At 48.9% G+C, this 27,977-nt stretch overlaps 1 protein-coding gene across 2 annotated transcripts in view; it reads left to right on the forward strand.

The window, feature by feature from the left end:
• The window catches only part of TRANK1 (tetratricopeptide repeat and ankyrin repeat containing 1), an 80,263-nt gene that overhangs the window by 40,552 nt on the left and 11,734 nt on the right, over positions 1 to 27,977 (forward strand). For both annotated transcript variants that reach the window (XM_029940453.1, XM_029940454.1), the window contains 9 exons: positions 93 to 269; positions 915 to 3,824; positions 9,170 to 9,369; positions 9,696 to 9,833; positions 14,047 to 14,190; positions 16,084 to 16,240; positions 20,132 to 20,220; positions 24,227 to 24,330; positions 24,443 to 24,575. In XM_029940453.1, coding sequence (XP_029796313.1) covers positions 93 to 269; positions 915 to 3,824; positions 9,170 to 9,369; positions 9,696 to 9,833; positions 14,047 to 14,190; positions 16,084 to 16,240; positions 20,132 to 20,220; positions 24,227 to 24,330; positions 24,443 to 24,575 — 4,052 coding nt within the window. The remainder of the gene's footprint in view (positions 1 to 92; positions 270 to 914; positions 3,825 to 9,169; positions 9,370 to 9,695; positions 9,834 to 14,046; positions 14,191 to 16,083; positions 16,241 to 20,131; positions 20,221 to 24,226; positions 24,331 to 24,442; positions 24,576 to 27,977) is intronic.

A 27,977-nucleotide genomic window follows, 5' to 3' on the forward strand; every position in this document is an offset into this window, starting at 1 on the left:
AATGGCAGAAGGGGTCCCCTCTTCAGGTGAGCCAGACTGCACCTCATCACAGGGATGCACCTCACAGGCGCCCTTCTCCTCTGCCTCCTCAGCTCTGCCCGATGGTCTCCAGGGTGGGCAGCAGACGCCGCTTGGCCTGTGCCTGAAACATGAGGACTTCGAACTGGCTTTTCTTCTCTTGACCAAGGGTGCGGACCCCCACAGTATCACCCTAACAGAAGGTGACACCCCTCTGCATGCAGCGCTCCACATCTTTTTAGATATCAAAGGTAGGCCATTATTTTTTACACAGACTTTTCCCTTGAAGAGGCAGTTGGATATTAGAACCAATGCTATGTATGCTTTTTTGTCTTTCTGATCGGGAAGACCAACGCTCTGAAGAAGGCCCATTTCCTGGTCAAGTCCACCCATTGTCTCCTGGCCCCTCACCCATGGCTTGATGAGAAGGGGCAACCATCATGGCAAATGGCCAGGGCAGCTTGATGGAGGAGGATTCTGAAGCTGGCTGTCTCTAGCTGACAAATCCCAGTTACTTGCACCATTTTCAGGGGCCCTGACTTCAGTATTACGTCAGGAGTATTATGAAGCTATTTTAGGGTGTCTCCACCTGACACTGCTGACATTTGGACTAGATCATTCTTTGCTGCAGGGACTGTCTCATGCATTGTGGGATGTTTAGCAGTATCCTGGGCCTCTACCCATTAGATGCCAGTAGCACCTCCCAAATTGTGGTAACTGAAGATATCTCCAGACATGGCCAGATGTCCCTCGGGGAGCAAACTATCCCTGGTTGTGAACCACTGGGCTGTCGCATACTTGGGGGCAGTCCAGTATTCTGAGACACCGCTGGCTGGCGTTTCTGCTCCCTGGGAAGAAGGGCTCCAAGCTCACAGGGTTTTGTTTGTGTCTTTCAGCTGACATCGGCTTTAACTTCCTCAGCCACCTGCTGGACCTCTTCTGGTCCAACCCCTCTGAGTTTTGCTACCTCAACCCCAATGTCCAGGACAGCAATGGGAATACCCTGATGCACATCATCTTCCAGAAAGGCATGCTGAAGCGCATGAAGAAGCTGATAGACCTGCTAGTGAAGTTTGACATCAGCTTCAACCTGAAGAACAAAGAAGGCAAAGATGCACGGCACCGGATTAAGAAGAATGATGCCCTGCTCTTGGCCTGGAACAAAGCTCTGATGGAGAGCAGGCGGCGGGGCCGGCAGGACTCTGCTGCCCACCCAGGGCGGCTCCCGAGGCCCGCTGCCCCTGGTCACCCGTCTCAGCTCAAGTCCCAGGGTTCATCCAAGTCACTGTCATGCAGCCTTACTGCCAGGACCCAGCCTGAAGGAGCTGTCCCCAACAGCTGGGAGACTCTGCCAGATACGCAGGCGATGAGGCAGGAGCCTGGGGCTGGCAGGCCCTGCTCTCTGCGAGAGTGCCTGGTGCAGGACCTCACAGGCTTAATCCAGCAGGTGGAATTGAGTCCACACCCCCCAGAGGACTGGCCTCAGGATGCGAAGCCCCTAGAGACAGGAGCTAGCATGGAAGTAAAGAAGGATGAGCTCCAGCAAGACCTGGGGGCACGAGGCTCAGACTCTAGTGGGAGCAGCCACACCATCCTTGAGGCGGGGGACGGACATGCTCAGGCGGGCCTGGGGGCCTTGCAGCTCGTTCCCGCTGGCCGAAGAGAGAGAGATGGGAGTGAGGACCTGGACAGCTCGAGCACACAGGAGATTGAGGCCTGCCTCCAGGACTTTGAGAACATGACGTGGGAGATCGAGTGCACTTCAGAAGTGCTGAAAAAGCTGTCCAGTAAGGTCATGACGAAGGTCATGAAGAAGAAAATCCTCCTCACCATCCAGCAGCTGGGGAACGGCGAGTGGACCCAGGGCCTGCAAAAGCGGCTGAAGCATCTGAAAGGAAGCATCCAGCTCTTCGAGGCCAAGCTGGACAAGGGGGCGCGGATGCTGTGGGAACTGGCCATTGACTTCTCCCCTCGATGCAGCGAGAACCCGGAGAAGGTCATCACCACTGAGCGGAGCCTGCACTGCCCAGAGAAGTCGGGCCGCGTCTACACAGAAATCATCCGCATCTGGGACATTGTCCTGGACCACTGCAAGCTGTCGGACTCCATCAGGGCCATCTGCAGTGCCTATAACCGGGGCCAGTCCTGCATCCTGCGGAAGAAGCTGAAGGGCATCCATCAAGGCCAGGTGTCCACCAACGTGAGGGTCCTGAAGTGCATCCCCCGCTGCTACGTGGAGGACACAGAAGCTGAGAGGAGCCGGGAGCACGTGGAGCCAGAGTACTTCCCGCCTGCCAGTGCGGTGGAGACAGAGTATAACATCATGAAGTTCCACAGCTTCAGCTCCAGCATGGCCTTCAACATCCTCAATGACACGGCCACGACGGTGGAGTACCCCTTCCGAGTGGGTGAGCTCGAGTATGCCGTGATCGACCTAAACCCCAGGCCACTGGAGCCCATCATCCTCATTGGGCGCAGTGGGACTGGGAAGACGACTTGCTGCTTATACAGAATGTGGAGGAAATTCCACACCTACTGGGAGAAGGCCGAGCAGGCGGGGAGCCCGCTGTTGGCCAAACAGATGTGGCTGAAGCGAAGGCCGGAAGTAGAGCCCGGAAAGGAGAGGCCGAGTGTGGAGGAAGAGGGGGAGGAGGGGCAAGGGGAGGAGGAGGAAGAGGAAGGCCCCCCAGAAGCGGAAGCCGTGGACAGCATAGAGGAGGAGCAGGACGGCGAAGCCTGTGCAGGGGGACCCAGCGGGGAGCTGGGAGGCCCCGGCCAGCGGGCAGAAGCATGCCCCCCCGAGCACCCCACCCAGCTCGAGCACTTACATCAGATCTTCGTGACCAAGAATCACGTCTTGTGCCAGGAGGTGCAGCGGAATTTCATCGAGCTTTCCAAGTCTACCAAGGCCACCAGTCACTATAGACCTGTGGAGCCCGGCGTCCACAGACTCCAGGACCTGAGAGATGAGAACTTTCCTCTGTTTGTCACTTCCAAGCAGCTGCTCCTCTTGCTGGATGCTTCTCTGCCCAAACCGTTTTTCCTGAGAAACGAAGATGGCAGCTTGAAAAGAGCCATCGTGGGATGGCCCACACAGGAAGAGGCGACCATCCCCAACTGGCAGGAGGAGGAGGAGGAGGGGGAGGGGGACGGCGACAATGGCGAGGAGGACAGGGCGGCAGAAGTGCGCATGTGCGACAGAGACCCCCGCGTGTACGTGACGTTTGAGGTGTTCACCAATGAGATATGGCCCAAAATGATCAAAGGGAAAACCTCCTACAACCCCGCACTGGTTTGGAAGGAAATCAAATCTTTTCTGAAGGGGTCCTTTGAGGCCCTCAGCTGCCCCCAGGGGAGACTCACGGAAGAAGTGTATAAGAAATTAGGGAGGAAGCGGTGCCCCAATTTCACCGAAGACCGGAGTGAGATCTACAGTCTCTTCTGCCTGTACCAGCAGATCAGGTCTCAGAAAGGTTATTTCGATGAGGAAGATGTCCTGTACAACCTGGCCAGGAGGCTGTCGAAGCTCGAGGTGCTCCCGTGGTCCATCCACGAGCTCTACGGCGACGAGATTCAGGACTTCACCCAAGCCGAGCTGGCACTGCTGATGAAATGCATCAATGACCCCAACGCCATGTTCCTCACGGGGGACACGGCACAGAGCATCATGAAGGGGGTGGCCTTCCGCTTCAGCGACCTGCGCTCCCTGTTCCACTACGCCAGCAAAAGCACCACGGACAAGCAGTGTGCCGTGCGGAAGCCCAGGAGGATCCACCAGCTGTACCAGAATTACAGGTCCCATTCGGGTAGGTTGGGGTTTGGGCTGGCCCACAGGGGACATGCTTGGGCACTGACCTTGCGCTGCTTTGGGCGGGCTGTTGTGGCTGAAGTGAGGGGAGTATTGTGGAGTTGCTGAGGAAAGTCACCCGTGAGCAAGAGGCCCTATGGTTTCTGCTGCTACTCATTCTTAGGTTGATAATTCAAGCTGCGGTTGAGTGGAAGTTGTGTCTAAGGGACTTTGCCATGACCCGAAAATGTTGCAGGGGAACACTGGAACTGCTCGAGAACTTTGGAAGCATGAACTTGTGCCATAGAGAGCAACATGCCAATGACAAGTCCTTGATCCCCAAAGCGGCTTTTCTCTCAAGGAGAAGCCATAAAGAGAGGACTCAGAGGCAGCAGGAAATAGCGCACAATCGGGTACTTTTCACTTGGACTTCAGGTGTGCCCCTTCCCTGCCCCAGGCACGGTGCCAGGCAGCTGATATAGGGGACCTGTACTTAATCCTCACAAAAAACCCTGCCAGGTAGGCATCTGTCCCATTTTACAAAGAATACCAAGGGACAGAGTTTGAATAACACAACATCCATGCCAGAGTCCTTCCTTTATGGTTTATAAAATGCTTACCCCCTGTGTCCTGTGTGTGTCCATGAACAATAGCGTATTATTTTCCACACTTAGAATCTTTACCTAATGGCATTGTGCCAGACATATTTTTCTGCTACTTTGTATTTTTGCTTCATGTGATGTTTTGAGATATCTGCGTATTGATGATGTGGAGCTCTAGGCCCTGCATCGGTAACTACTGTCGACATTCCATTTTATGGCTATGCCACAATCCATGACTCAGTTTCCAGTGATGGGCATTGGGCTGGTGGCAGTTTTTTACCGTGACCTGGAATCCTGGAGTGAACGTTCCTGAGCAGATCTCTCCAGATCTACGTTACAGCCTCTTGCTTTGCTCTTGGGGTAGGTGTGAAGTGACCTCTGGTGTGGTTTGAATTTCCCTTTTCCTGAGATACGGCACCTTTCCGTGCCGTTACTGGCTATTCTGTATTCTGTGAATTGTCGCCTCTTCTTTGCCTGGCTTTCTAATGAGTTGTTTTTCTTACCAGTTTGTTCAGGTTTCTCTGTTAATTTTGCCTTCACTTCCTTTGTTGATGATGTTTATTGCAGATCCTTCTCCTAGTTGTGGGGCTTTTTTTTTAACTTTGTTATGGTAAAATGGTACTACTTAATGGTGTTCTTTAGTAGGAAGATACTTTAAGTTTTACACCATGCATATTTTCTTTTAAGATCTGTTCTTTTGTGTCTTAAGAAATTATTCTGATCTGGAGTTATTTAGTTTTTCTCTTATATAATCTTCCAGTGATTTAAAATTTTGCTTTTTATATGCAGGCAGGTATTTAATGTTTATTTGTTTTTGGGAGAGAGAGAGAGAGAGAGAGAGAGAGCGCGCGCGCAAGCAGGGGAGGGGCAGGGAGGGAGCCCCACAGTCTGAAGCAGGATCCAGTCTCTGAAATGTCAGCGCAGAGCCCGACACGGGGCTTAAACTCACAAACTGTGAGGTCACAACCTGAGCCCAAGTCAGATGTTTAACTGACTGAACCACCCAGGTGCCCCTGTAGGCAGGTATTTAAATGTGGGTAAATTTGATTCACTAAATTTAATCTATCTAAAGTGCAAGTGTGATGTGACATTGTCTTTATGGACTAACCCTTCTTCTCCAATCTAATTTTACTTTATTCCATAAGAAGAATCCGTGGTGCTGACACCATTCACTTCTTGGCCCATCTTTGCCTCTGATTTCTAAGGCTGCTTTGCTCCTGTATCAGTGACTCACTGTTTTCTCTGATTTGTCTCATTTATCTGTTCTTGTACTGTTATCACGATATCACATTTACCATAGTTATCAGAGTCTCTGACTCTTTGTAATTTGGCTGGAATTTCATTGAATTTATTGCTCTTTGGGGAGAATTCACATCTTTACATCATTATGATTTTGGAACCATGACCTTGGCATATTTCTTGATTCAGATCTTCTTTGAGGGCCTTCAATAATGTTTTATAGTTTTTCCCTGGACATTTTACACAGCTGTTAGATTTGTCATGGGTATCTTATACTTTTTGCTACTATCATGGCTGCCCCCTTTCCTTCTTATGTATTCTACACTTCTAATCAGTTATTACTGGTATAGAGGAATGCTGTTGGGTTTTATATGTTGATCTGGTCAATTCCACAATCTTGCTGAACATTCTAACTTTTAGATTGTGGCATTTTTCTGTAGATAAGGGCAGTCATTATCTCCTTTTCTGTATTTATCATTCTTTTTTCCTGTGCTATCTCATTGGTTAGGATCTTAAATAGTAGCTTTAACAGGCATCTGTTAAAGTCCAAATAAGATGTACTAGATTTTGGAGACTTTATAACAGATGCTTATTATTTCTGAAGTTAATGGGAACATTTCTAGTATTTCATGACTTAAGTCTGATGTTTCTTGTAGGATTTGATAGACACTCTTTTTCTAGATGCATCTCAGGTTAGCTATGGTTTGGTAGAGGGAGAAAATACATACATACCACATACACACATACACATACACATTCACACACTCACACACACTCACACACACACACACACACACACACACACAGAAATTAGATTAACAACATTTGTTGTTGGTGCCGTATCTCAGGAAAAGGGAAATTCAAATATTGTTCCTTGTTCAGCCAAGGAATCAAAAAACGATTGGAGGGCAGGTGGCCTCCCAGAGTGTAGGGGACACCACACAACTCAGCCCATCTTCCAGGGCTTTGAAAGTTTTCATGGATGTTGTATGTGAATTGCAGGACCTTCTGGTGCTTCAGCGTCTTATCCCTGGGACTTGGATTGGGTAGGAAGAGCTGGAACAAAGTAATTTGTGCTCTTCATAGGAAATAGAGCCCTGGAGCTCTGTCATCCGCCCAGTATCATTTACTGAGCTCCTACCCTACCTGGCACTGTGTGTGGGCTGGACAACTGAGGCACATGACTCATTCTTTGTGTCCTCAGAGAGTGGCTCTGATGGCACCCATTTTCTGTTGCTGGAGCCGGTTCTGGCATGAGTAGTTAAATGAGCCTCTCATTCTGGTTGACCAGCTGGTTCAGTGCCACTGGTCTGGGGCCAACAGCCCTTATGATTGGCATGGTATAGCCTGGTAGGGTGAGTTGTTCCTGGAACCAGTTCTGGTTACTCTGGCTAACTAACCCATTAGGACAGCGACTCCATACACCCCATCTTCCACTTCCTCTCTTGGGATGGAGGGAAGGCTCTGTGGATACGTTTCTGTGTATAGAACCAGAAAAAGCCCAGATGTGATGTACTAGATTTTAGGAACTTTGTGAAACACAGAAAATGTTAAAAAAAAAAATTAGAAGCTATCTTCAGGGCCACTCACTGCTAATGTTTCGTTTCATTTCCTTGTGATCTTTTCTCTTAATATAATTATATGCATTTATCATGCCTATGTATTTGTTGATTACATAGTGAATGTACACTTTGTTTAGTGAATATTTTCCCTTATGTTGTATAATTTTTTAAAATTGAGATTCATATAGGGTTGCATTCACCTGTTTATTTTTTTATTTAAAAATTTTTTAACGTTTATTTATTTTTGAGAGAGAGGGAGAGAGACAGAGTGTGAGTGGGGGAGAGCAGAGAGAGAGGGAGACACAGAATCTGAAGCAGGTTCTGGGCTCTGAGCTGTCAGCACAGAGCCCAACATGGGGCTCGAACTCATGAACTGTGAAATCATGACCTGACCCAAAGTTGGATGCTCAACCGACTGAGCCACCCAGGCACCCCACAGTCACCTGTTTAAAATATGCAAGTTAGTGGTTTTAATATGTACATAAGGTTGTACAACCATCACCAACATCTAATTTCGGAAGGTTATCATCACCCCGAAAAGAAACCTTGTACCACGAACAGTCACTCCCTGTTTCCTTCTCCCCAACTCCTGGGAACCACTAAACTACTTTCTGTCTCTGGATTTGCCTATTCTGGACATTTGATGTAATAGGGATCATGCAGTGGGTGGCCTTTTTTGTCTGGCTAAGTGATTGGCATCATGTTTTCAAGGATCCTCTATGTTGTGGGATGTGTCGGAATTTCATTCCTTTTTGTGGTGGAACCATCTTTTATTCTTTGGGTGTGCTTGTTTAAGTTTCTGTAACAGGCCCTTTAAGTGGGTTCCCGTGTATCGTTGCACCGAATGCTTCGATGCCCTTTTCTGATGCTCCCGTGAATGTCGATCTCTGGCCTTTGCTAGCTCTTAAGGGGGGAGGGAGCCCTGGTAGCAGCTGATTTGCTTTGACTCAGCAGTTTCCACTTGTGCTCACATTGTATGCACCCAGTGATATTACTATTGGATAGGAACACTTCTGGTTAGTATCTGGTAATAGCAACTGGGACACGTATGCCCATTTCATGGTGTTGTACCGAGAACATAAATACTCTATCCAGTGTTAGGCAAAGGATGCACAGTCCCTATGAACAGTGGAGAGATCCAAGATGATCTGTGTTCAGTTCAGCTTTAAATCCTGTCACTTGGAGGTGATTACTAACTTCTTGGACCATGGAGTCTCGTAAAGGTGGGATTGTCTGGTCTATCCCAGTGGGCAGGCCTGAGGATTAAGTGAGATAATTTCATGAAGGTCCTTGCTGTGTGGTAGTGTTCAGCCAGCTGAAGTAAGCGAAGCTAAGATAGAAGATGAGATGGGAGCTTAGATGAGAAATGGGTTCCAGGGAGAAAGCTCTTTGGAAAAGCCTTTCTCCAGCTTAGTCCTGTCTCGGCTGGGTGTAAATGAGGTGGAAAGGTGACGAAGGCCTTGGCTGCTGCCCCCAGTAACATCCAGCCCTGCTGTTACCATGACAACATTTCCAGTGCTCCAAGCTCCAAGGGTCAGACTCATTTTTGTTTCCTCACCGTCTATATTGGCCCCTTATGTTAGCATTCTAACAGCACGAATTGTTCAAATTACGTTTCTGCCTTGGCTTTTCTTTATGAGGTAGTTTTCTCTCCTCTGAGTATAGTCGAGAATGAGATCCCACAACACCTTAGCAACGCATCTCTGCCTTTATCCCCTGTACCCAGAGTAATTCTGTCAAGGCCAAAGTGGTAATTTACTGGGAACTGGAAACTGGCTTGCAGTTATCCATACTCTCAGGGCCAATACTGCTTCTCAGGACAAAACCAAACACACATACACACACACACACACACACACACACACACACACACACACACACACGGCACAAAAACATGAAAAAAGCCCGATCACGTTGCTGTGTTGTCCATCGTCTGACATGTGTTTTCTGTTTTATCTCAGGGATCCTTAATCTGGCATCTGGAGTGGTGGACTTGCTTCAGTTCTATTTCCCAGAATCTTTTGATCGCCTGCCAAGGGACTCTGGCCTCTTTGATGGTCCCAAACCAACTGTCCTGGAGTCTTGTAGTGTAAGCGACTTGGCAATTTTGCTACGAGGGAACAAAAGGAAAACCCAGCCTATTGAATTTGGAGCCCACCAGGTAAGCTGCCCAGGATTGCACCTTGTGAAATAAAAAGCATTTTGCAGGGGCAAAAAGGTTTGGGAGGCTATATTACTCCACAGTGTAGAATTCAGTAGCCCCTCTTCCCAAATGGGCACATTTCAGAGATGGGTGAAGGAGCAGTTGTTAATATTTCAGCTAGCCTTGTTGACCAAGTCCATGCCGGCCACTTCTTTTTTAAGACATTACTTGCTTACTTGCTTCAAACAGAAATTGAGTGAGCTTTTACCAGATTTCTCTTTGTAGAATTTGATGTTTTTTCTTTCCTACCTTTTTCTCTCCCTGCCCCTGCTCCCCCTCCCCAGGTAATCCTTGTAGCTAATGAAGTGGCAAAGGAGAAAATTCCAGAAGAGCTGGGGTTAGCCCTTGTGCTAACCATTTATGAAGCCAAAGGCTTAGAATTTGATGATGTGCTCCTTTACAACTTTTTTACTGATTCTGAGGTATGTTACACTGAATTCTTCTCACACTGGGCCTACGTACGTATGAGCTGGGCTTCCCCTCTGGGAGAGAGAACTTGGAGCTGAATAGAAGTGGGTTTGTCCCAGGTACCCGTTTCCGTTTGGGAGTATCGTTCATTTGTTGGGGGCCATTGTATGTTTGGAGGTGGGTTTTGTCAATGGCTGCAGGTATTTTACAGTGTGCCGTGGGTTGGTTGTCCTCTGCCCTTCCCTACTCGCTTGTGTTCATCTTCTGACTGCCTGCTACCCACCGGCCAGCTTTCAGTTTTCACAAGCTCAGTTGTCCTTGACTCTCAAGGACGCTCCAGCTGGAGTGGGCCAAGGAGAGCCTCACAAAGGAAGGCAAGGTTAGCAGTGCCCACCCTGTGAGGACAGAGTTGGGCCAGTTTAGTTCATAGAAAGAGAAAACTCCGGGAGGACAAGTGAGGCTTGGTTCCTGCCCACTGGACCAGGTCATGTGGGGGATGGGGACAGCTCCCCCGCCTCGGAGCTCCCTTCTGGCATGGTTTCGCCACTGCTTGCGGCCCACGCAGACAATGGCAGTGACGGAGTCCCTGGAGTGATGCCCAGTGACCTCCGTGCCAGCCCACTGCTTTGATGTGGCTCCTCAGTCCTGGGGGTGGTCTTCCTTCCCAGGCTCAGTGCACTGTGGGCAGAGTCACCAACTCCAGCTACCGGTTTTTCTTCACCACTGTCTTTTGATGGGGGCTCAGGCTGGATGCTGACTGTGCTCTGGGGTCTCCTCTGGGGACTTAGCTGGCTGTGTCCCTGTCCCTCTTGTAGACTTCCCATTGTATGTGGTGCATGCTTGAAGGGGCTGCTTCCCATACTTCATTTAGGAGCACTGTTAGCTTGACACCTTAAAATCTGCCCCAGCACTGACCATTCCAGTGGAGTCCTTGGTTGTTTTTTTTCCTAATCTTTTTAAAAAATATGATTGCCTTGATGTTACCTGTGACCAATATTGCTCTGGGTACTTTATGGTTTATGAAGTACTTTTTGAATGCTTTGTTTCCCTTTATCCTCCACTAACCTTCTGAGGTCATATGTGTTTTCATTACCCTCATTCCACAGCTTGAGCTGAGGGTGTGGAAATTAAGTAAATTGCCCATAGTCATGATGTAAGTGCCAGGGCCTGGAGACTGACTCAGATGCTTTCAGCTCTAAGTCTCAGGATCTTTCTTCTGTACACCTTTCCTTTTAAAGCCCTGCATGCAAATGGACTTCCAGAATCTTCCATGATGAGTATATCATTGCCAGACCTTAAGTGCATTCTTTTCCTGTTGACTTTTGCTAACAAAATCAGATGCACTCTCATTAATCCTGGAACCATTTTTAATCTCTGAGGACTAACTCTTTTTTCTCATAATCCATCCATTGGTCATGGTTGGACTGAGGCTCTGCTGAAAGAGGAAGGGGTAAGACTTTGTTGTTCCTGTCCTTAATATTAAGTGCCAGCTGTATGCGTGCCAGTAAGAAGCCTGAGGAGCTCTGGACCTACGGATCTGTAACTTGTGGTAAATTCCAATTGTGAAAGAAAAATCCAGTTATTCATTCTCACCTTGATCCTGGAAATGGCCAATGCAGGGATGTCTTGACCGTGTGCTCCCACCAATGGCTCAGTTGGTCACATGAAATGAAAATAATCACAAATTGAATCTTTTGGTGACATCCACTTCATCCCGTATGTACAATAAGATTTCCAAAAAGGCTTCTGATGTAGTGCTTCTTGGTTCCTGGGGAATGTCATTATGGGTTCCCCGGCACAGAGCACGCCCTCTGACAAGCTCAAGACCAAACAATTGTCTCATTTCTAACTGAGAGGAGATGCTTTAATCAAAGCTGAGGGAAGACGGGGATCACATAAGCCTTCAGTCGCCTGTAGTCTGGCTCCTCATGTGGGGTTTCCTTTGGGGTGACTGGCGGAAGGCTGCTGCAGTTGACACAGGGGCCAGCAGAGAGCTCCCCTCTCCATCCCTGGCCTCTTCTTCCACTCCTGGTTTATGTTTCTGGAAGACACTCTCTTTGAGCATATGCGTGTGGGGTGCTGGGGAGTTCTTATTGCCCTCATTTGTGACTCTTCTCTTTAGAGGATTTGTTGTTACCTATTCAACCATATCGGTGCCAGGGCCATCTTCTGCCATGGGAAAGGGACTAGGAATGGTTACACCAAGCCCTCTCCTCTAGGATCTGGCCTCATCTGGGGGAGCAGCAGTCATTCTCCCAGTCACCCCCAAGCTCTCCTCCTGTGGGGACTTGGAAGGGTGCTTGCCATTTACTCTGCCCCAGTAGGGACTCCTTTCCTTCACACTGACGTGTGACTAGGACGGGAGGGACTTTGAAAACCACAGCTTTCGTGGGTTACGCACGTAGAGAACAGGCCCACCTTTGGCTTTCCCATTCTCAGTCCCAATACAAGTAGCTGGAAAAATTCAATCCTGCTTCTTTTATTGTCAGAGGTGCCGTGGGCCCGGATTCTTGCCACAAAGACACGTGCTCTCTCCTCAAAGGCTCTGTCTTTAATGTAAAGTGTGTTTTATTCCTGGCAACGGGTTAGTTGTGTGCCATGCAAGTGGCTTTGCTTCCCATTCGGCAGCTTTAAAATACACTGTGCCTCACTAGCCCTTCCAAGGTCAGCCAGCCTGCTCCTCGTGCTGTCCGCCAGAAGAGCCTCCCAAATGTCAACCCACTTGTCTTTTGCCTGCCTTCCTTGGCAAACAGCTCGGTGATGTGAACAGCTCTACAAGGAATGTAGTCATAAGTACCTCCTGAAGGCTTTTTTTTTTTCAACTTCCAGCTACTCAGATGATCACATGATTCACATCTTGCTCAGAACATGGTGGTTGATTTCATAATTGGTTAGTAGTGTAACCACTTTTATTTAGTAGGCAGTGTTGAAAGCATTTACCCTAATACTTATGTAGTTGAAGTCCTGGGGTGACTGAAGGAGGTCATGAACTGTATCTGCTTCATGTTTTCATCGTCCTTGAGAAGGCCCATAGGTGGTCATAGCACCATTTTATAAATGGGAAAGGTAAAGGCTAGGGAGAGTTAACTAGCCACTTTCACCAGACACAGTAAAGTCTGAAATCTGAAATTTCATAGAAGTTCTGTCCTCTAAATTCTGTATGTATTCTGGGCACTTTTTGCTTCATCAGGGTCTGCTGGCCGTGAGGGCCAAATCCAGCCTCCTGACTACTTTGGTAGTGCCTGTGGCCTAACAGTGGTTTTTATATTTTTAAGTGGTTAAAAAAAAATCAAAGGAAAATAACATGATATGACACATGCAAATTATATTATATTCAATTTCAGTGTTTAAAAAGAATGTTTTATTGGAACACACCATGTCCCGACATCACATAATTGACTGTGACTGCTTTTGCATCAACATGGCAGAGTTGAGTAGTGGTGAGAGAGGCCACATGGCCCACAAAACCTAAAATATTTATCCTCTGACCCTTTAGAGAAAAAACTTGCCAACTTCTGGTCTACACAGTCACTTTGTGGTATGAGTTTGAATAAAGGGACGCGTGGCTAAAACATCAACTCTTTGTCTAGCATTGTATTAGACACTTGACATTGATGATCTCCTTTTATTTCCCCCAAAAGTTGCATAGTTCTATGACCACCATTTTGCAGAGAGGAATAGGAGACCTAGTGGAAACAAACAATTTGTCTGAGGTCACAGAGCTAATAAAGAACCGAGATATAAATACATTCTGCCTGACCTCAGTCCACTGTGCACACTGTACTCCACAGTTCCTGAATTTTGTTCTGTCCTTGGTTAAATAATTTAGTTAGAAATGTTGTCATATGTGTCTTAACAGCTGACACCAAGTGGCATCTCTTACATGTTGTGAAAAGAGGTGAAGGACACGAGATTCCTCCCTCCATACTGCTTGCTGAAATGATTGAAACAAGAAACTTCCTGGGTGCTTAGTATTCCTTCTGGAAGTGGGCACGTGTGCCTGGCTTCTAGGTTCTCTTGGCCAAGTTTCTGGGGGAGTTTTCATGGTAGCGTCCCCTTTCCCTGCCTATGCAACCTGAGGTACCCCCCATGAGGCCATAGGATGCCCCCCCCACAGCTGGGGCCCAGGGCCCCCAGCCAGGAAAAGGGGGCTTCATTCACCATGAGGACTATGCGTAGAGTTCAAAAGCACATTCTACTGGCCTCTAACTCTTCATTGTTGTTCAGGCCTACAAGGAATGGAAGATCATTTCCTCATTTACACCTTCATCATCTGACTCCAGAGAGGAAAACCGGCCACTGATTGAAGTGCCCCTGGAGAAACTCAGTTCCTCTCAGAGTCGATCTGTTGTGAATCCAGAAATGTACAAGGTGATTTTCCACTATTTGTCTGCACGCTTATTTGATGGGGAGCCAGTAAGCAAGGTTTGGATGAGAAGACGAGGTTAAAAATAGAGCCCGGGACTTAACTGGTTTTCTTGTCTATCCCCACTGGGAGTGGAGAATGGGAATGGGCTGGCGGGGATCTCGCTGTTGGCAAACTCCCCTTTCTCAGCAGAGAGTGGGGCTTGATGGGTGGGGCGCTGTCTTGAAAGTGGAAGGGGGAGGTTGTACTTTCTATTCATCTCTGAAATTCGACTCCATTCTGAAATTTAGATGGAACTTAGACATGAAATAGTTAATACTTGTACACCAGTCTTGACTGTAGTTGGGGAGGAAAAATTTTTCCTACATTTGAAGATGTTTTTTTATCTTCTAGTTGGTCTAAAAATTAAATTGACATGAGACAGATTAACAGAAGAAAATAAAGTTTAATTTTGTATGTACAGGAAATGAATCTAAACCCCAGAGTTCAAAAACAAGCAAAATAAGGTGTATATGTTGTCCTGAGCCAAAAAGAAGGGGGTAGGGCTTTAGGGCTTCAAAGGGAAAGAAAGCAATTCACAAGAAGATGAAAAAGATAAACATTTGATAAGCAAATGTTTGCTGGGTCATCCAGGAGCAGTGGGACGTAGAAAGGAATTTACACAAGCAGACTTTGCTACCATTGCTCCCTATTTACCACAACTAGTTCACATCGAACTGTAGTTGTTTATAATTGTGCCCTTCCTGGAACAGGTTCTCTGTCTGGGTTCTTTTAGACAGTTAGGAGGAAGGTCAAAATTTCTTCCTGAGGCTTTTGTTTCTTAAAAACAATTGGCCCAGGGCTTGCATCTGACTTCATCTTAGGTCATGATCTCAGTTTGTGAGTTCGAGTCCAACATTGGGCAAGCATGAGGCCCGCTTCGGGTGAGCCCCATTTCCCTCTCTCTCTCTCGCCTCCTGCTCACTTGTGCCCTCTCTCTTTATCTCTCTCTCTCTCAAAAAAAAAATAATCCACATGCCAAAGAGATGGTAATCCATATTTTGGGGTGGCAGATTTGCTGTTTTTACTTTACCCTCTACTGTTGAGGGGCCCGGGTTCCCTTTCCCTTCACACCCTAGCTCCTTCACTGAGAAGGAGGCCAAAACTGAGCAGTTCTGCAGAGTTCTTGAGTCGGGGAGGTTGGTGGGGCCTCAAGAGAGTAAGGCCAACATCCAGAAAATTGAACCAGCAAACCCAAAAACTGTGGGAAAAACTACTGCCCTGGTTTAATGCACAAAGTGCAAAACAAATAAACAGAGTAGCAGCTCTCAGGTTATTTTTGTAAATACCTAGAAGGCACCACAGAAACAGAAGTTAAACCACTGCCAAGCTATGCAAACCTCTAGGTGGCCACAAATCTGTTCTTGTTTTGAAATCTGCATTATTTAATCAAGTAGGCCCTTTCCACGCTCAACTCCTAATACCTTCATATCTCAATACCCTCAAGCATGGCACAGGTCATGAGTAATTTTGTACTAATGATAATGGTCATAGACATGTATGAGTGGCTTAATTTTTAAAAAATAAGTTACAATGGTTGCGTAAGATGTAACCATTGGGATAAATTCAGTAAAAGGTACCTAGGACCTCTTTACACTATCTTTGTAACTTCCTCTCCACCTCTCATTATTTCAAAATATAAAGTTACAGCCAACCCAAGAGCAGCCCTATGCTAATGTTGTGCTCCCTTATTAGAGCTTTGCTTATTTCTGTTGTGATCACAGTGAGGTCCTCGTGTCCTGCTCATGCCTGTGCCAAACTTGTTTGCTTTTTGTATTTCACCAAAATGAGTAAGTTCATTGAAGTGTATCACATTGAAGCTATAGACAAGAGGCTTTCCATCTTTGTCCTCAACTTAGCTCCTCAACGGAGAGCTGAAGCAGCTGTACACTGCCATCACACGGGCCCGGGTCAACCTCTGGATCTTTGATGAAAACTCGGAGAAGCGGGCTCCCGCTTTCAAGTATTTCATGAGAAGAAATTTTGTCCAGGTTGTGAAGACAGATGAAAATAAAGGTAAGATCTCATTAAAATATTCTGTCTGTTGGATATAAAACCTGTTCCTTTCAACTTCTTCTTATGGTCAGGTGTACAGAGTATAGGTCTTTGAGAGAGCGCGTTCTTTCCTTTCCACATTCTTCTGAGAAATGAGCATTCATATTTGCTGCTAAGGTATGTGGGAAAGTGTGGCTGTAATGGGATGGGGGGAGGGTCACTCCTTCAGAGAAGATCTTTAATTGGCCCTTTGAAAGTGAAGGTCATGGGGCCCTGGGTGGCTCGGTCGGTTGAGCGGCCAACTTCGGCTCAGGTCATGATCTTGTGGTTCCTAAGTTTGAGCCCTGCATTGGGCTCTGTGCTGACAGCTCATGAGCCTGAAGCCTGCTTAAGATTTTGTGTCTCCATCCCTCTCTGACCCTCCCCTGCTCATGCTCTGTTTCTCTCTGTCTCTATAATAAACAAAAAAAAAAAAAGAAAAAAGAAAAGAAAGTAAAGGTCATGGGGGCCACCAGCCTGGCTCAGTAAGTAGAGCATCTGACTTTTTTTTTATATATAATAGTTGATTGTCAAATTGGTTTCCATATAACACCCAGTGCTTCTCCCCACAAGTGCTCCCCACCATGAACATCACCCCCTCCCTCCCCCTTCCCCTTCAGTCCTTGGTTCCTTTTCAGTATTCAGTAGTCTCTCATGATTTGTGTTCCTCTCTCTCCCCAACTCTCTTTCCCCCTTCCCCTCCCTATGGTTTTCTGTCAGGTTTCTCCTGTTAGACCTATGAGTGCAAACATATGGTATCTGTCCTTCTCTGCCTGACTTATTTCACTTCGCATGACACCCTCGAGGTCCATCCACTGCTACAAATGGCCAGATTTCATTCTTTCTCATTGCCATGTAATACTCCATTGTATAGATATACCACGTCTTCTTGATCCATTCATCAGTGATGGACATTTAGGCTCTTTCCATGATTTGGCTATTATAGAAAGTGCCGCTATGAACATTGGGGTACACGTGCTCCTAGAGCATCTGACTCTTGATCTCAAGATCATGAGTTCAGGCCCCATGTTGGGTGCGGACTCTACTTAAAAAAAAATAAAAGTGAGCGTCATGGGCAAGGGTGAGAAGAAATAGGCTTCATCGGGGGAGCGCAAATTGCTGTGGTCTTTGGACAGCTGATTGGCAATATCTATCAAAACAAAGAATGTGCTGCTTTAATAGTGACTCAGCATTTCTTGTTCTGGGAACCTATTCTAAAATATTCTTGTATCAAATCTCAAAAGTATATGCAGAGTAGTGTTTATCACAGAAACATTTGTAATTATAAGAAACTAAAACAACCCTGTGTCAAGTGTCCACCAATGAGGAACTCTTTACAGCAGCTCCTCCGATCCTAAGACCCGTGAGTGTGGGCTGCTGAGTAGATATGGAAACATTTTACCCTCCCCTCTTTCTCCTCCCGTGCTGTCTGCAGTGTTGACAGAGCCAAACCAATATTGTGTGTTGTTTTGACAACTTACAGAGACTAGCTAATTAAAAAATGGAGTAGAGGTCTCTTGATAGGAGAACTAACAGAGAAACAATCAGTCCTTCATAAAGGAGAAAATTGTTGCCTTTCTTGTGGGTTAGCTATTGAGTTGACTCCTCTAGGCCGCAGTTGATTTCTCTAAGGATGGGGGAAAGTGCAGGGCTCAGCCACTGTGCAGAGGTCTGCTGGTTTCCTGAGCGCTTTTCAGCCCATTTTCTGGAGACTATTTCTGGTTACCACTAATGGCTCAGCTGGAGACCAGGGTTAGACCTTCTATATCTGGGCCCTGGCTGTTAGGTGTAACGGGGAAATCGAAGTCTTGGAGTCAAAAAGACCTAGCTTCTCATTAGAACCTTCCACCTCTGCGGCCTCGTGGCCTTGCCAGGCCCACTTCCTCCCCCTGGGCCTTCACTACCTCAACGAAAAAGGAGCAAGTGGGCTGGCGTGCCAGGGCCCCGCTTAGTCTTTCCTGCCGAGCGTACTCCTTTTGTTCTCAAAACAGATTCTGGCACCTGTCATGAGAGGTCATCAGGAGAGGCAATTTCCCTTAATTTAAAAATTCACAATGAAACCAGATCACACTTTACTTTCTGTCTTGTTAGCATTAGGAACACAAGACAAAGGGCACTGTAACTGTAACTGTTACAGTTACACTTTGCACCTGGCGAAATCTGAGGCAGCATCTGCTCCCACCGAGCAGGGGCGCTTGGGCTGAGCGAATTGACCGCGTTATTCGGATGTCTCTATCCTTGTGGCGGCAGAGCTCGCTGGCCCTGTGCCGAGCTACCGTGGAGCTCTGCTGTGAAGGTAAAATGTCACCAGAGCACTCACAGCACACATGGAGTCAGGACAAGACGCTGCGAAGCCGATTTTGCACGTGGTGCCACAGGGCACGGCAGAGGGTGGGCAGGAAGGGTTTTGCATCTTCAGAACGGAGGTGGCATGTCTACCTTGCTGCCCCTGTTGATATCCGTGGGCCCAGATACTCCGGACCCCTTTAGCCCAGATTTGGCTCCCAGCCTGGTGCTGGTATTCTGGCGCTCATGTGCTTCTTGCAGCCGTGGCTCAGAACCCGCAGAGAGGGTTGCCTACTGCTGGTGATGCTTGGGGCAGGTGGGGGGCTGCAGGAGGGCTGTGATCTAGTCGCCAGCAGGCTGATGTGACAACAGAAGGGCCTGATAGCAGAGGTTGTGTCCCTCTGCTTACCATGAGGGCGAAGTGTGCGCGTTGGAAAACCCTGTAAAGCACCCTTACCTTCTCCTTGCTAATGCCCCTGTGTGGGAGTCTGAGCTACATGGTGTTGGGTTTTCAGGGAGGAATAGAATTTGCTGTCTTTAAAAAAATTTTTTTTAATGTTTGTTTATTTTTGAGAGAGAGAGAGAGAGACAGAGTGAGAGCAGGGGAGGGGCAGAGAGAGAGGGAGACACAGAATCCAAAGTGGGCTTCAAGCTCTGAGCTGCCAGCACACAGCCCAATGTGGGTCTTGAACTCACAAACCATGCCATCATCACCTGAGCTGAATTGGAACGCCTAACTGACTGAGCCACCAGGTGCTCTGGAATTTGCTGTCCTCTACTCCATTGCCATAGGAGGGGAAGGTAGACTGAAGTTCGAAAACTGAACAACTTCCTTTCTTACCCCTCCCTCCTCCTTCCAAAACCAACAACCTGGCTTGGTAAGCTAAAATTGATTTTTTTTAAATGTTTATTTATTTTGAGAGAGAGAGAGAGATGGAGCACAAGAGTGGGAGGGGCAGATAGAGAGGGAGGGAGAGAGTCCCAAGCAGGCTCAATGATGTCAGTGCAGAGCCCAAAGAGGAGGGGCTCAATCCCACAAACCAGGAGCTGAAATCAACAGTTGGACGCTTAACTGGTTGAGCTGCCCAAGCACCCCTAAGCTAAAATCTGTGTTAAAATGAGTCCTAAAAAGACAGCACGGCTGTATCTGTTTGCCAGGGCTGCCATAATAAAATACTACAAACCGTATCGTCTTAGGAACTGACATAGTACAGTGTTTGTCTCTACTACTGGACACAAGAAGTCCAAGATCAAGATGTCAGCACCTTGATCAGACCTCTTTTGAGGGCTCTCTCTGGCTTGTAGATGGGCTTCTCTCCATGTGAGCCCCTGGTGTCTCTCCCTGTGTTAATTTCCTCTTTTAATAAGGACATGGATTGGATTAGGATCCACCCTAACAGCCTCTTGAACTTTATAACTTCTTTAAAGGCCCTGCCTCCAAATATAGTCACATTCTGACGCACTGGAGATTAGGACTTCAGCATATGCGTTTTTGGGGTGCAGGAGGGGGGCATACTTCACTCATAAAAACATGTGTAAGAGAATGAATGCCCAGAGAAGCAAACTCACTTTTCGTTTTCATTTTAGACTTTGATGACAGCATGTTTGTTAAGACCTCCACACCCGAGGAGTGGATCACGCAAGGAGAATATTATGCCAAACACCAGTGCTGGAAGGTAAGGGGCCAGACCAGGGCCTGGGGGTGAGGTCTTTGTGACCGGTGACCCCAGCTGGCCTCACAGGCAGGTTTGCCACCGTCAAGCATGTCACTAGGATAGAGCAAAGGTTATGGGTCTTGTGTTCCTTCATCTGAAACATCAGGTCACCCCGTGATGAGGTGAGCTTCCTGTCCTGCTCCTTCCCCAGTGGAAGGGTGACAGCCCTTCGCTGTGCCCAAGTGCCAGCATGTACCGATAGGAAAGTGGAGTGTCATGGCTTCTGCCCCACTGATACACCCTTTTGTTTATTTTCCTTCCCTCCTGTGCTCTATGTTTACATTGTTTTGCTATCATTCACTGCATTTTAAAGTAGTAACAGATTGGGGGCACCTGGCTGGCTCAATAGGTTGAGCGTCTGATGCTTGATTTCCACTCAGGGCCTGATCTCATGAACCAGTGAGCAAGTGAACCAGACTGCTAGGGCAGAGCCTGCTTGGGATTCTCTGTCTACCCTCCCCGTGTGCGCGTGCACTCTCTCTTTCTCTCAAAGGAAATCATAAACAAACATGAAAAGAAATACAACAGTAACAGATTGGTCATTTGTTTTTCAAATTGATCCGATGAAGACTTGACTGCCCATCTGGGTCAGGCTAAGCTTTGTCACGAGACTGGGTTGACCACTTCTGGGCCACAAGCTACGTTAATGAGGTCAGGCAGCCTTCCTCCAGGCTTCCTCCTAGCCTTCCTCTGCTAGTCCTCTGGAAACATCGAGGCCAGCGTAAGGAGCCGTGTCCCTCCCCCCACAGTCAGCGGCCCTGCACATCACACAGCCTTAGGTGGGGCATCATGGCCTGAGTGTTTCCCATGATGTGGTGGTAATGACGTCTCCATCAACAAGGCACAGAGTGTCAGCCCAACAACCTTGTCTTGGGCCCCATCTCACCCCATGTCTTCCTCATGTCACCTTCATGTCTTCCCCATGTCACCTGCAGCCAGTCCGGTGACATGATGACCGCAACAGGTGCCAAGCAGCCCATTCTCCCCAGCGGCCACCCCAGCAGGGCTGAAGGGTGGCAACTTTCTTCTCATGGGTCTCTCTCTTTTTTATCATGAAATTCCCTGTGGACTTCTTCCATCTCCCTGCTCAGTACAAGGTCACGTGCCCACACCTGGTGCAAGGGAGTCAGGGAGAGGAGCCCCATCCTGCGGTGCGAGCCTTCCACGGAAGGCAGGCTCTGCCGTCACACAGGGGAGGGAGGGTGGGGGCATTGCTGTGGGCAGCTGACCACGGCTGAGTCCGGCTGTAGCTCCTGTGCTCTCATCCCCATGACCCACGTCTGAACTCAGGAGCTGGCTGGCAAGCAGGTCTGCTTCTGGGCTTTGTTGGTCAGCTCAGCTGATGGGTGTGCATGGGGCTCACGAGTCATGAGCCCCCCATCCTCCGGCAGGTAAGCCTGGACTGAGCAGCATTCAAAGAGTAGGGAGGGAGGCAAACCATAAGAGACTCTTAAATACAGAGAACAAAGTGAGGGTGGATGGGGGGGAGGCGGGAGAGAGGGGAAAATGGGTGATGGGCATGGAGGAGGGCACTTGTTGGCATGAACCATGGGAATCTACCCCCAAAACCAAGCGTGCACTGTACACACTGCATGTCAGCCAACTTGGCAATAAATTACAGTAAAAACAAAACCAAACAAAGAGTAGAGAAGCACACGAGGCACCCTGAGGCTGGCCTTGGAGCTGGCCCTGTGTTACTTGTCTGCATTGTGATGGCCAAAGCAGGTCACAGCCCAGATCTCAAGGGAGGACACATAGGCAGCAGTCTTGGTGGGAAAAGCTTCAGGATCATACCATAAAGGACTGTGGACGACTACTGGGGGCACTGAAAGACTGTTGCCACTTTGTGGTCCGTCCTAAGGGGCAAGGAGACAGAACATGCGCTGTTGTGTGTTTGGGTGTCTGAAAAATGTATGAATATGTAGTATTTAACTGCTAGCAGTGGACAGAGCTCTTCTACCGTATTCACTGCCCATCCTTGTTATCACTTGGCTGCTGTTATAAAACCACGATTCTTTTTGGGAGGAGAAGCAGGGAGGGAAGGGAGGGGAAACATGGGCAGCAGGTATGGATATGAACTTGGAGGACTAGACAGTCTTTCCCTTCGATGAAATGTTCCCTTTAGAACACTGTTGGTATAACCCGCACGTGCTGCCCAAGGATTTCCAATTCTTTAGCCTTTTAAAAATTATTATTTTTTAATGTTTATTGTATTTTTGAGAGAGAGAGAGTGAGAGCGAGTGAGCAAGAGAGGGACAGAGAAAGAGGGAGACCCAGGACCCAAAGCAGACTTCTGGCTCTGAGCTGTCAGCACAGAGCTTGCACGAGACTCGAACCCATGAACCGTGAGATCCTGACCTGAGCTGAAGTTGGTGCTTAACTGACTGAGCCACCCAGGGGCCCCTCTAATTATTTAGCCCTTGCAAAAGACTGTTTCAATACTTGAATCTAAAATATTTTTGTGGGAGTTGGCACAGATGAGAATGTTGTACAAAGCCTTCTCCTCACCTGACTTCACCTGACTTTCCTCTGCGAAAGGACGTCAGGACTCAGGTGGTTTATTGAGGTTTTGGCTGCAGCTCAGTGAAGGCTCCAGAACCACCATATAAATGGCAACCACGTGAGGTTTATTCATTCGATAAATTCCGTTAAACTGCTGGCCGAACATTATGCTTAGGTTGCAGGGATAGGATGATGAGCAGGACCCACGGAGACAGCTCCCTCTGTCACAGATGTCCCAGATGAGAGACGCTGCCTTTAGGCCCACCGTCCTGGACAGGGAGGCCGGGGAAGGGTGCTTTAAGTAGGAGGCTTGAGCTGAGTCCTGTAGGATGAGCGAAGTTAACCGGGCAGAGAAGGGATGGAAGAGCATTTCAATCAGAAGGAGCAGCATGTGCAAAGGATGGGTGGTGGAAAGGAGCGTGGCACAGGTTCTTGGAATGCAAGGAGGCCCAAGAGGCTGGGTAGGCTGCAGCAAAGAGCCTGAGGGAACAAGCTGTTGTCTTGTCTACTTAATCCTTTCCCTTACCCAAGCTGAGACCTAATCTGTACAAGCTGGACCAAACGTGACTTTTTGCCCAGTAGCCTGTGTGTTGAGACATGGCGTTGGCACTCCTGGTTTAAAGTGTTTTTTCTAATGTTTTATTTATTTTTGAGAGAGAGACAACGTGAGCAGGGGAGGATCAGAGGGAGAGAGGGAGACACAGAATTGGAAGCAGGCTTCAGTCTCTGAGCTGTTAGCACAGAGCCGGACGCAGGGCTCAAACTCATGATCCGTGAGATCACGACCTGAGCAGAAGCCGGACCGACTGAGCCATCCAAGCACCCGCCCTGGTTTAGAAAAGCAGCTTTTGCCAAGGGTGGGAGTCTGGGCAACTCTCCTGTGATGCTTGTGTGCCCACCTTCTACTTGCTCAACACAGACCTGCATGACCCGGGGGTCCGGGTGGTTATCTTTCAGAATATGCCGTGACACCGTCTCCATTCCCATCTCTACCAACATGTCTTTGCTTGCGGCTGTCCCACCAATACTACCAGTTAGCCATTATAGTTCCTGACAAAAAAAGACCTTTGTGGGGCCCGGAAGAGCCTCTGGGTGACTTTGGGCCATCGCCCCGTGTCTCTGACCTGAGGGTGCTCCCATACCCAATGAGAAGTTTGAAGATGTCCCACTTCCCTTTTCCATAGGTTCTGGGCACTTCCGAAAGGAACCTTTGAATGGGAAGTATGGGCTGGTGACACTACTGGGCTTTATTCTGTGAGGCCGTTTTCTTGAGCTCACTAGTTCGTTCCTGCTCCTCCTCTCAGGCCAGGCTGGGGGGACACTCCTTGCCTCGTCTGTGCAGACGTGGCATGTGTGTGTGTGTGTGTGTGTGTGTGTGTGTGTGTGTGTGTGTGTGTGTTTATCCCTTGTTCTGGATGTCACCTCCACTTCCTTGTTGGGAATCAAAACCTTATGCCTGTTTCAGGTTGCGGCCAAGTGCTACCAAAAAGGAGGGGCATTTGAGAAGGAGAAGCTGGCGCTGGCCCACAACACCGCCCTGAACATGAAATCCAAGAAAGTCAGCCCCAAGTAAGAGTCCTGGGGACCATCTCGGGGCTGTTCTGGTGCGACTGGCTGGTGACATGTACCGGCGGCCACGTCACCACCGTCTATGGGCACCCTGGTTTGTCTTCTCTTCTAGGGAGAAGCAGGTGGAGTACTTGGAACTGGCTAAGACCTACCTGGAGTGCCGTGAGCCAAAGCTGTCCCTGAAGTGCCTGAGCTATGCCGGCGAGTTCCAGCTGTCCGCCCAGCTGTGCGAGAGGCTGGGGAAGGTAAGGCCCAGCCTGCGCTGTCACTGGGAGGACTGGGCCGCCCTGGAGCCCACTCCCTCAGCACCTGCTGCGTCGGCAGGGCCTCCGGAGAAGGAGATATCAGCCTTGAGGACTGCGGGGTGGAGGGGGGGACTGCTGTTTCTCCCCGCGCCCAGACGTTTCCATGGCTCCAAAGATGTGTGCGTGTGTGCACACATGTCCAGTCTGTGTGAATGTTTGCGATCCAGTGTTAGTCACAGGGGGGCCGAGCATTCAAATCAGAGGGAAGATGGGTTTTGGAATATTCCTACCTTCCTGTCCTCCATGTTCAGGCTGGAGTCTGCCAGTGTGAATGGCCTGGCATTGCATGGTGGTTTTCCTACGTTCTCAGTAACTGCTCTAATTAATTGCCGGCCTGTCTTGCAGCCACTTGCCACAGGCGGCTATTTAATTTATAATCCAAGTTAATTAAAATGTAACAAAATAAGAAATTCAGTCCCTTGGTCTCACTTGCCACGTTTCAAGGGCTCTTCGCTAGTAGAACATTTCCATCATTCCAGAAAGCTCTGTTGGTCAGAGCTGCTGGTCTAGGACATAGCAACTCCTGGAATGGTCAGCAGGCTGGCAGTGGGCCGCGGAATTTGATTTGTCTGCTCCTAGATTCACACCAAAGAGGAAAGTAACCAGTGAGCGGCCGTTCCGGTGATTCAGCACCAGTGATGCCGTGATGTCCAAGCGGTGACAACATGTTCAGCGCATCCCTTGTGAGGGACGAGAGGTGTAGAGCTAGGGAGTTCGAGAAGCCTGCTCTGGAATGCCCAGCTTGGGCTGCTGCATCTCTGTAAAGGGTTTCTGACTTTCCAGCAGGGAGGTGGCTCTCTCGGTGACACGCAGCAGCCCCTGGATCCGCAGAGCATCCTGGGCATTGGATAGGGCAGAGCGGCACCTCCTGGGGCTTTAAAGTGTGGCCCTAAGTCAGTGCAAAGAACATAAGGCCCTCCTGGTGCTGGGGGCCCTGCCCCATGTTTATTAGGGTATGTGACCTGTTAGGGCACCGGAGATGGGAATGGGCTAGGGATTTCAGTGTGGGTGAGAGGTTGGGGCCTAAGATTCTGGGAATTAGAGTAGCTTCCAACTTCTCCATGTTCCTGAGCTGCCAAACCCTCGACCCCCCTGAGGCCACCTGGACCTACGTGGTGACAACGACAGGGAACCAGCCTAAGCCTTTGCTTCCCCCTTGTGCCCAGCGGTGCCCACCTTGACCGAGTCACAGACCTCTTCCTTATTGACTCACCTTGCCCGCCCCCTGCACCTCCAGTCTGGAGAGCTCTTTCTCTGAGAGTAGGGGGCTCGGACCAGGAGGCCATAAGTACAACCCGTGTTCCCTTCTCCGGGACTTCAGCGCTATCAGAATGTGGAGGCCACCACGCTCCCTTCTGCAGGCTTGACCACCTGTGGTGGCCTCTTCTTCCTCTCTCCAGTACATTCTAGCCGCTCTGAGCCCCACCCAGGGAAGGGTCTGGTCCCCTTCTCTGCTCAGCCCCTTCCCTGGAAGGGTGTGCACCCCTCAGCCAGCCTCAGACCTCACTGGTCATCCTGCACATTTACCAGCACTACTCTAGTTGACCAGCTGGCCGGCGGCCTTGGTCAGCATCCTTGGACCAGTGCCTCCCTGTGCCCAGCCCCGGAACGTGTGCTGCCCTGCAAAGACATGTTTGTGAGGGGGTCCGGGGAGTGTGAGACTCTTTTTGGTAGGAATTCCTCCACCTCATCTGCTTCTTGCCTCTTTCCTGAGAGCAACATTGGTTCCCTTGGAAACCTCTCAAGGCCCTTGCTCTGGATGGCAGGTGGGGACCCCCTCCCCGTAGGGAGCAGAGCATGTGGAGGAGGGAGCTGCTGTAGAGAACCAGCCTCTGCTCTCTCTCCAGTTGGGCACACGCTTGGCACCTGGTAGGGCCTGCACTCGCACTTGGGGGTTTTCCTTCAGAGTGATCGGCATTGTCATGAGAAGAAGAGATGGGGTGACAGAAATTCTGGTTATGGGTTTTTATTCATTGGCTGAGATGGGTCTAAATGCTTCTTGCTCTGTGAGGTCTCTGGACATAGAACCTCATACCTGAATCTTTTTTTTTTTAATGTTTATTCATTTCCTGAGAGAGAGAGAGACAGAGACAGAGACAGACAAAGCATGAGCAGGGGAGGGGCAGAGAGAGAGGGAGATACAGAATCTGAAGCAGGCTCCAGGCCCTGAGCTGTCAGTACAGAGCCTGACTCAGGGCTCGAACTCACGAACCATGAGATCATGACCTGAACCGAAGTTGGACGCTTAACTGACTTAGCCCCCCAGGCACCCCTCATACCTGAATCTTCTTTGTGTTTTGGTGTAGATTGTCTAGATAAAATAAAAGCCAACTAAGATTTATTGGAGGAGCTGGAATCTATGTTTTGTCTTATTTCATTTTGATTTTGTTTTCTCTTTGGACCTCAGAGGCAGTAAGTACAATTATGAAATGAACTATTCAACAAATAGACAGGCCCAGGCTGTGTGCCGGGCACTGTGGGTGCTCAGTGGCTGGCAGGTGACAATGCCGAGGTCTCTGCCTTGACAGGGCTTCCCTTCCTGGTGCGGGAGACGGATGGCAGAGAAGCCGGTAGCGTAGAAGATGCCGGTGGTGATGACAAGGCCGGGTAAGGGGTGAGCAGGGAGTCAGTGCTGCTGTTTGGGGCAGGGGTGGGAGGGAGCCGCCCGTGAGCAGAGACTGTGCGACACCTGGAGGGCGTCGCAGGGCAAACATCCTTGCAGGCAGCGGGCCCCCGAGGTGTGAACCTGTGACTGAGCTCCAAGAACAGCATGGAAGCCGGTTGGGCCAGAGTGGAGTGAGTGGGGTGGAAGTGGAAAAATGAGCCAGAGAGGGTGGCGGGAGCAAGTCATGCTGGGCCTCAAAGTCCATGCTAGGGACTGGATTTTGTTCAAGGGTGACAGGGAGCCCATGGAAGGTTCTGACGGCAGGAGCACATGGAGCTGATTGTTTGGAGGCCTTGGGGGAGGTCTGTCGGCAACCAGAGTAGAAGCAGACAGGCCAGGGCATGTGGCTTGGGTTGCCATGATGGCGGTGGGGTGCTGGGAAGGGTACTGTGGAAACGCTGGGAGCGCAGAGCACAAAGGATTAACCCAAGGGGTGGATGGAAGTGTGGGAAAAAGAGTGGGATATAGTCTTCTGTTCACGGCAAACTCACTGTTGGGTTTTGTTTGTTCATCCTCTTCCTCTCCATGGCTGGTCTCCTGTTTCATTCTCTCCTCACTGAAAGGCATTCCAGTGAATTTAACGAGTCATCCCTGTATGCATGCCTAATCGAATAACAAATTCTAGTGTTTTCTATACATGCATATTTTAAGCTTTGGTAAATAGCATGTTCTGTTTT

This window comes from Suricata suricatta, chromosome 5, assembly GCF_006229205.1.
Source record: "Suricata suricatta isolate VVHF042 chromosome 5, meerkat_22Aug2017_6uvM2_HiC, whole genome shotgun sequence".
Taxonomy (NCBI): domain Eukaryota; kingdom Metazoa; phylum Chordata; class Mammalia; order Carnivora; family Herpestidae; genus Suricata; species Suricata suricatta.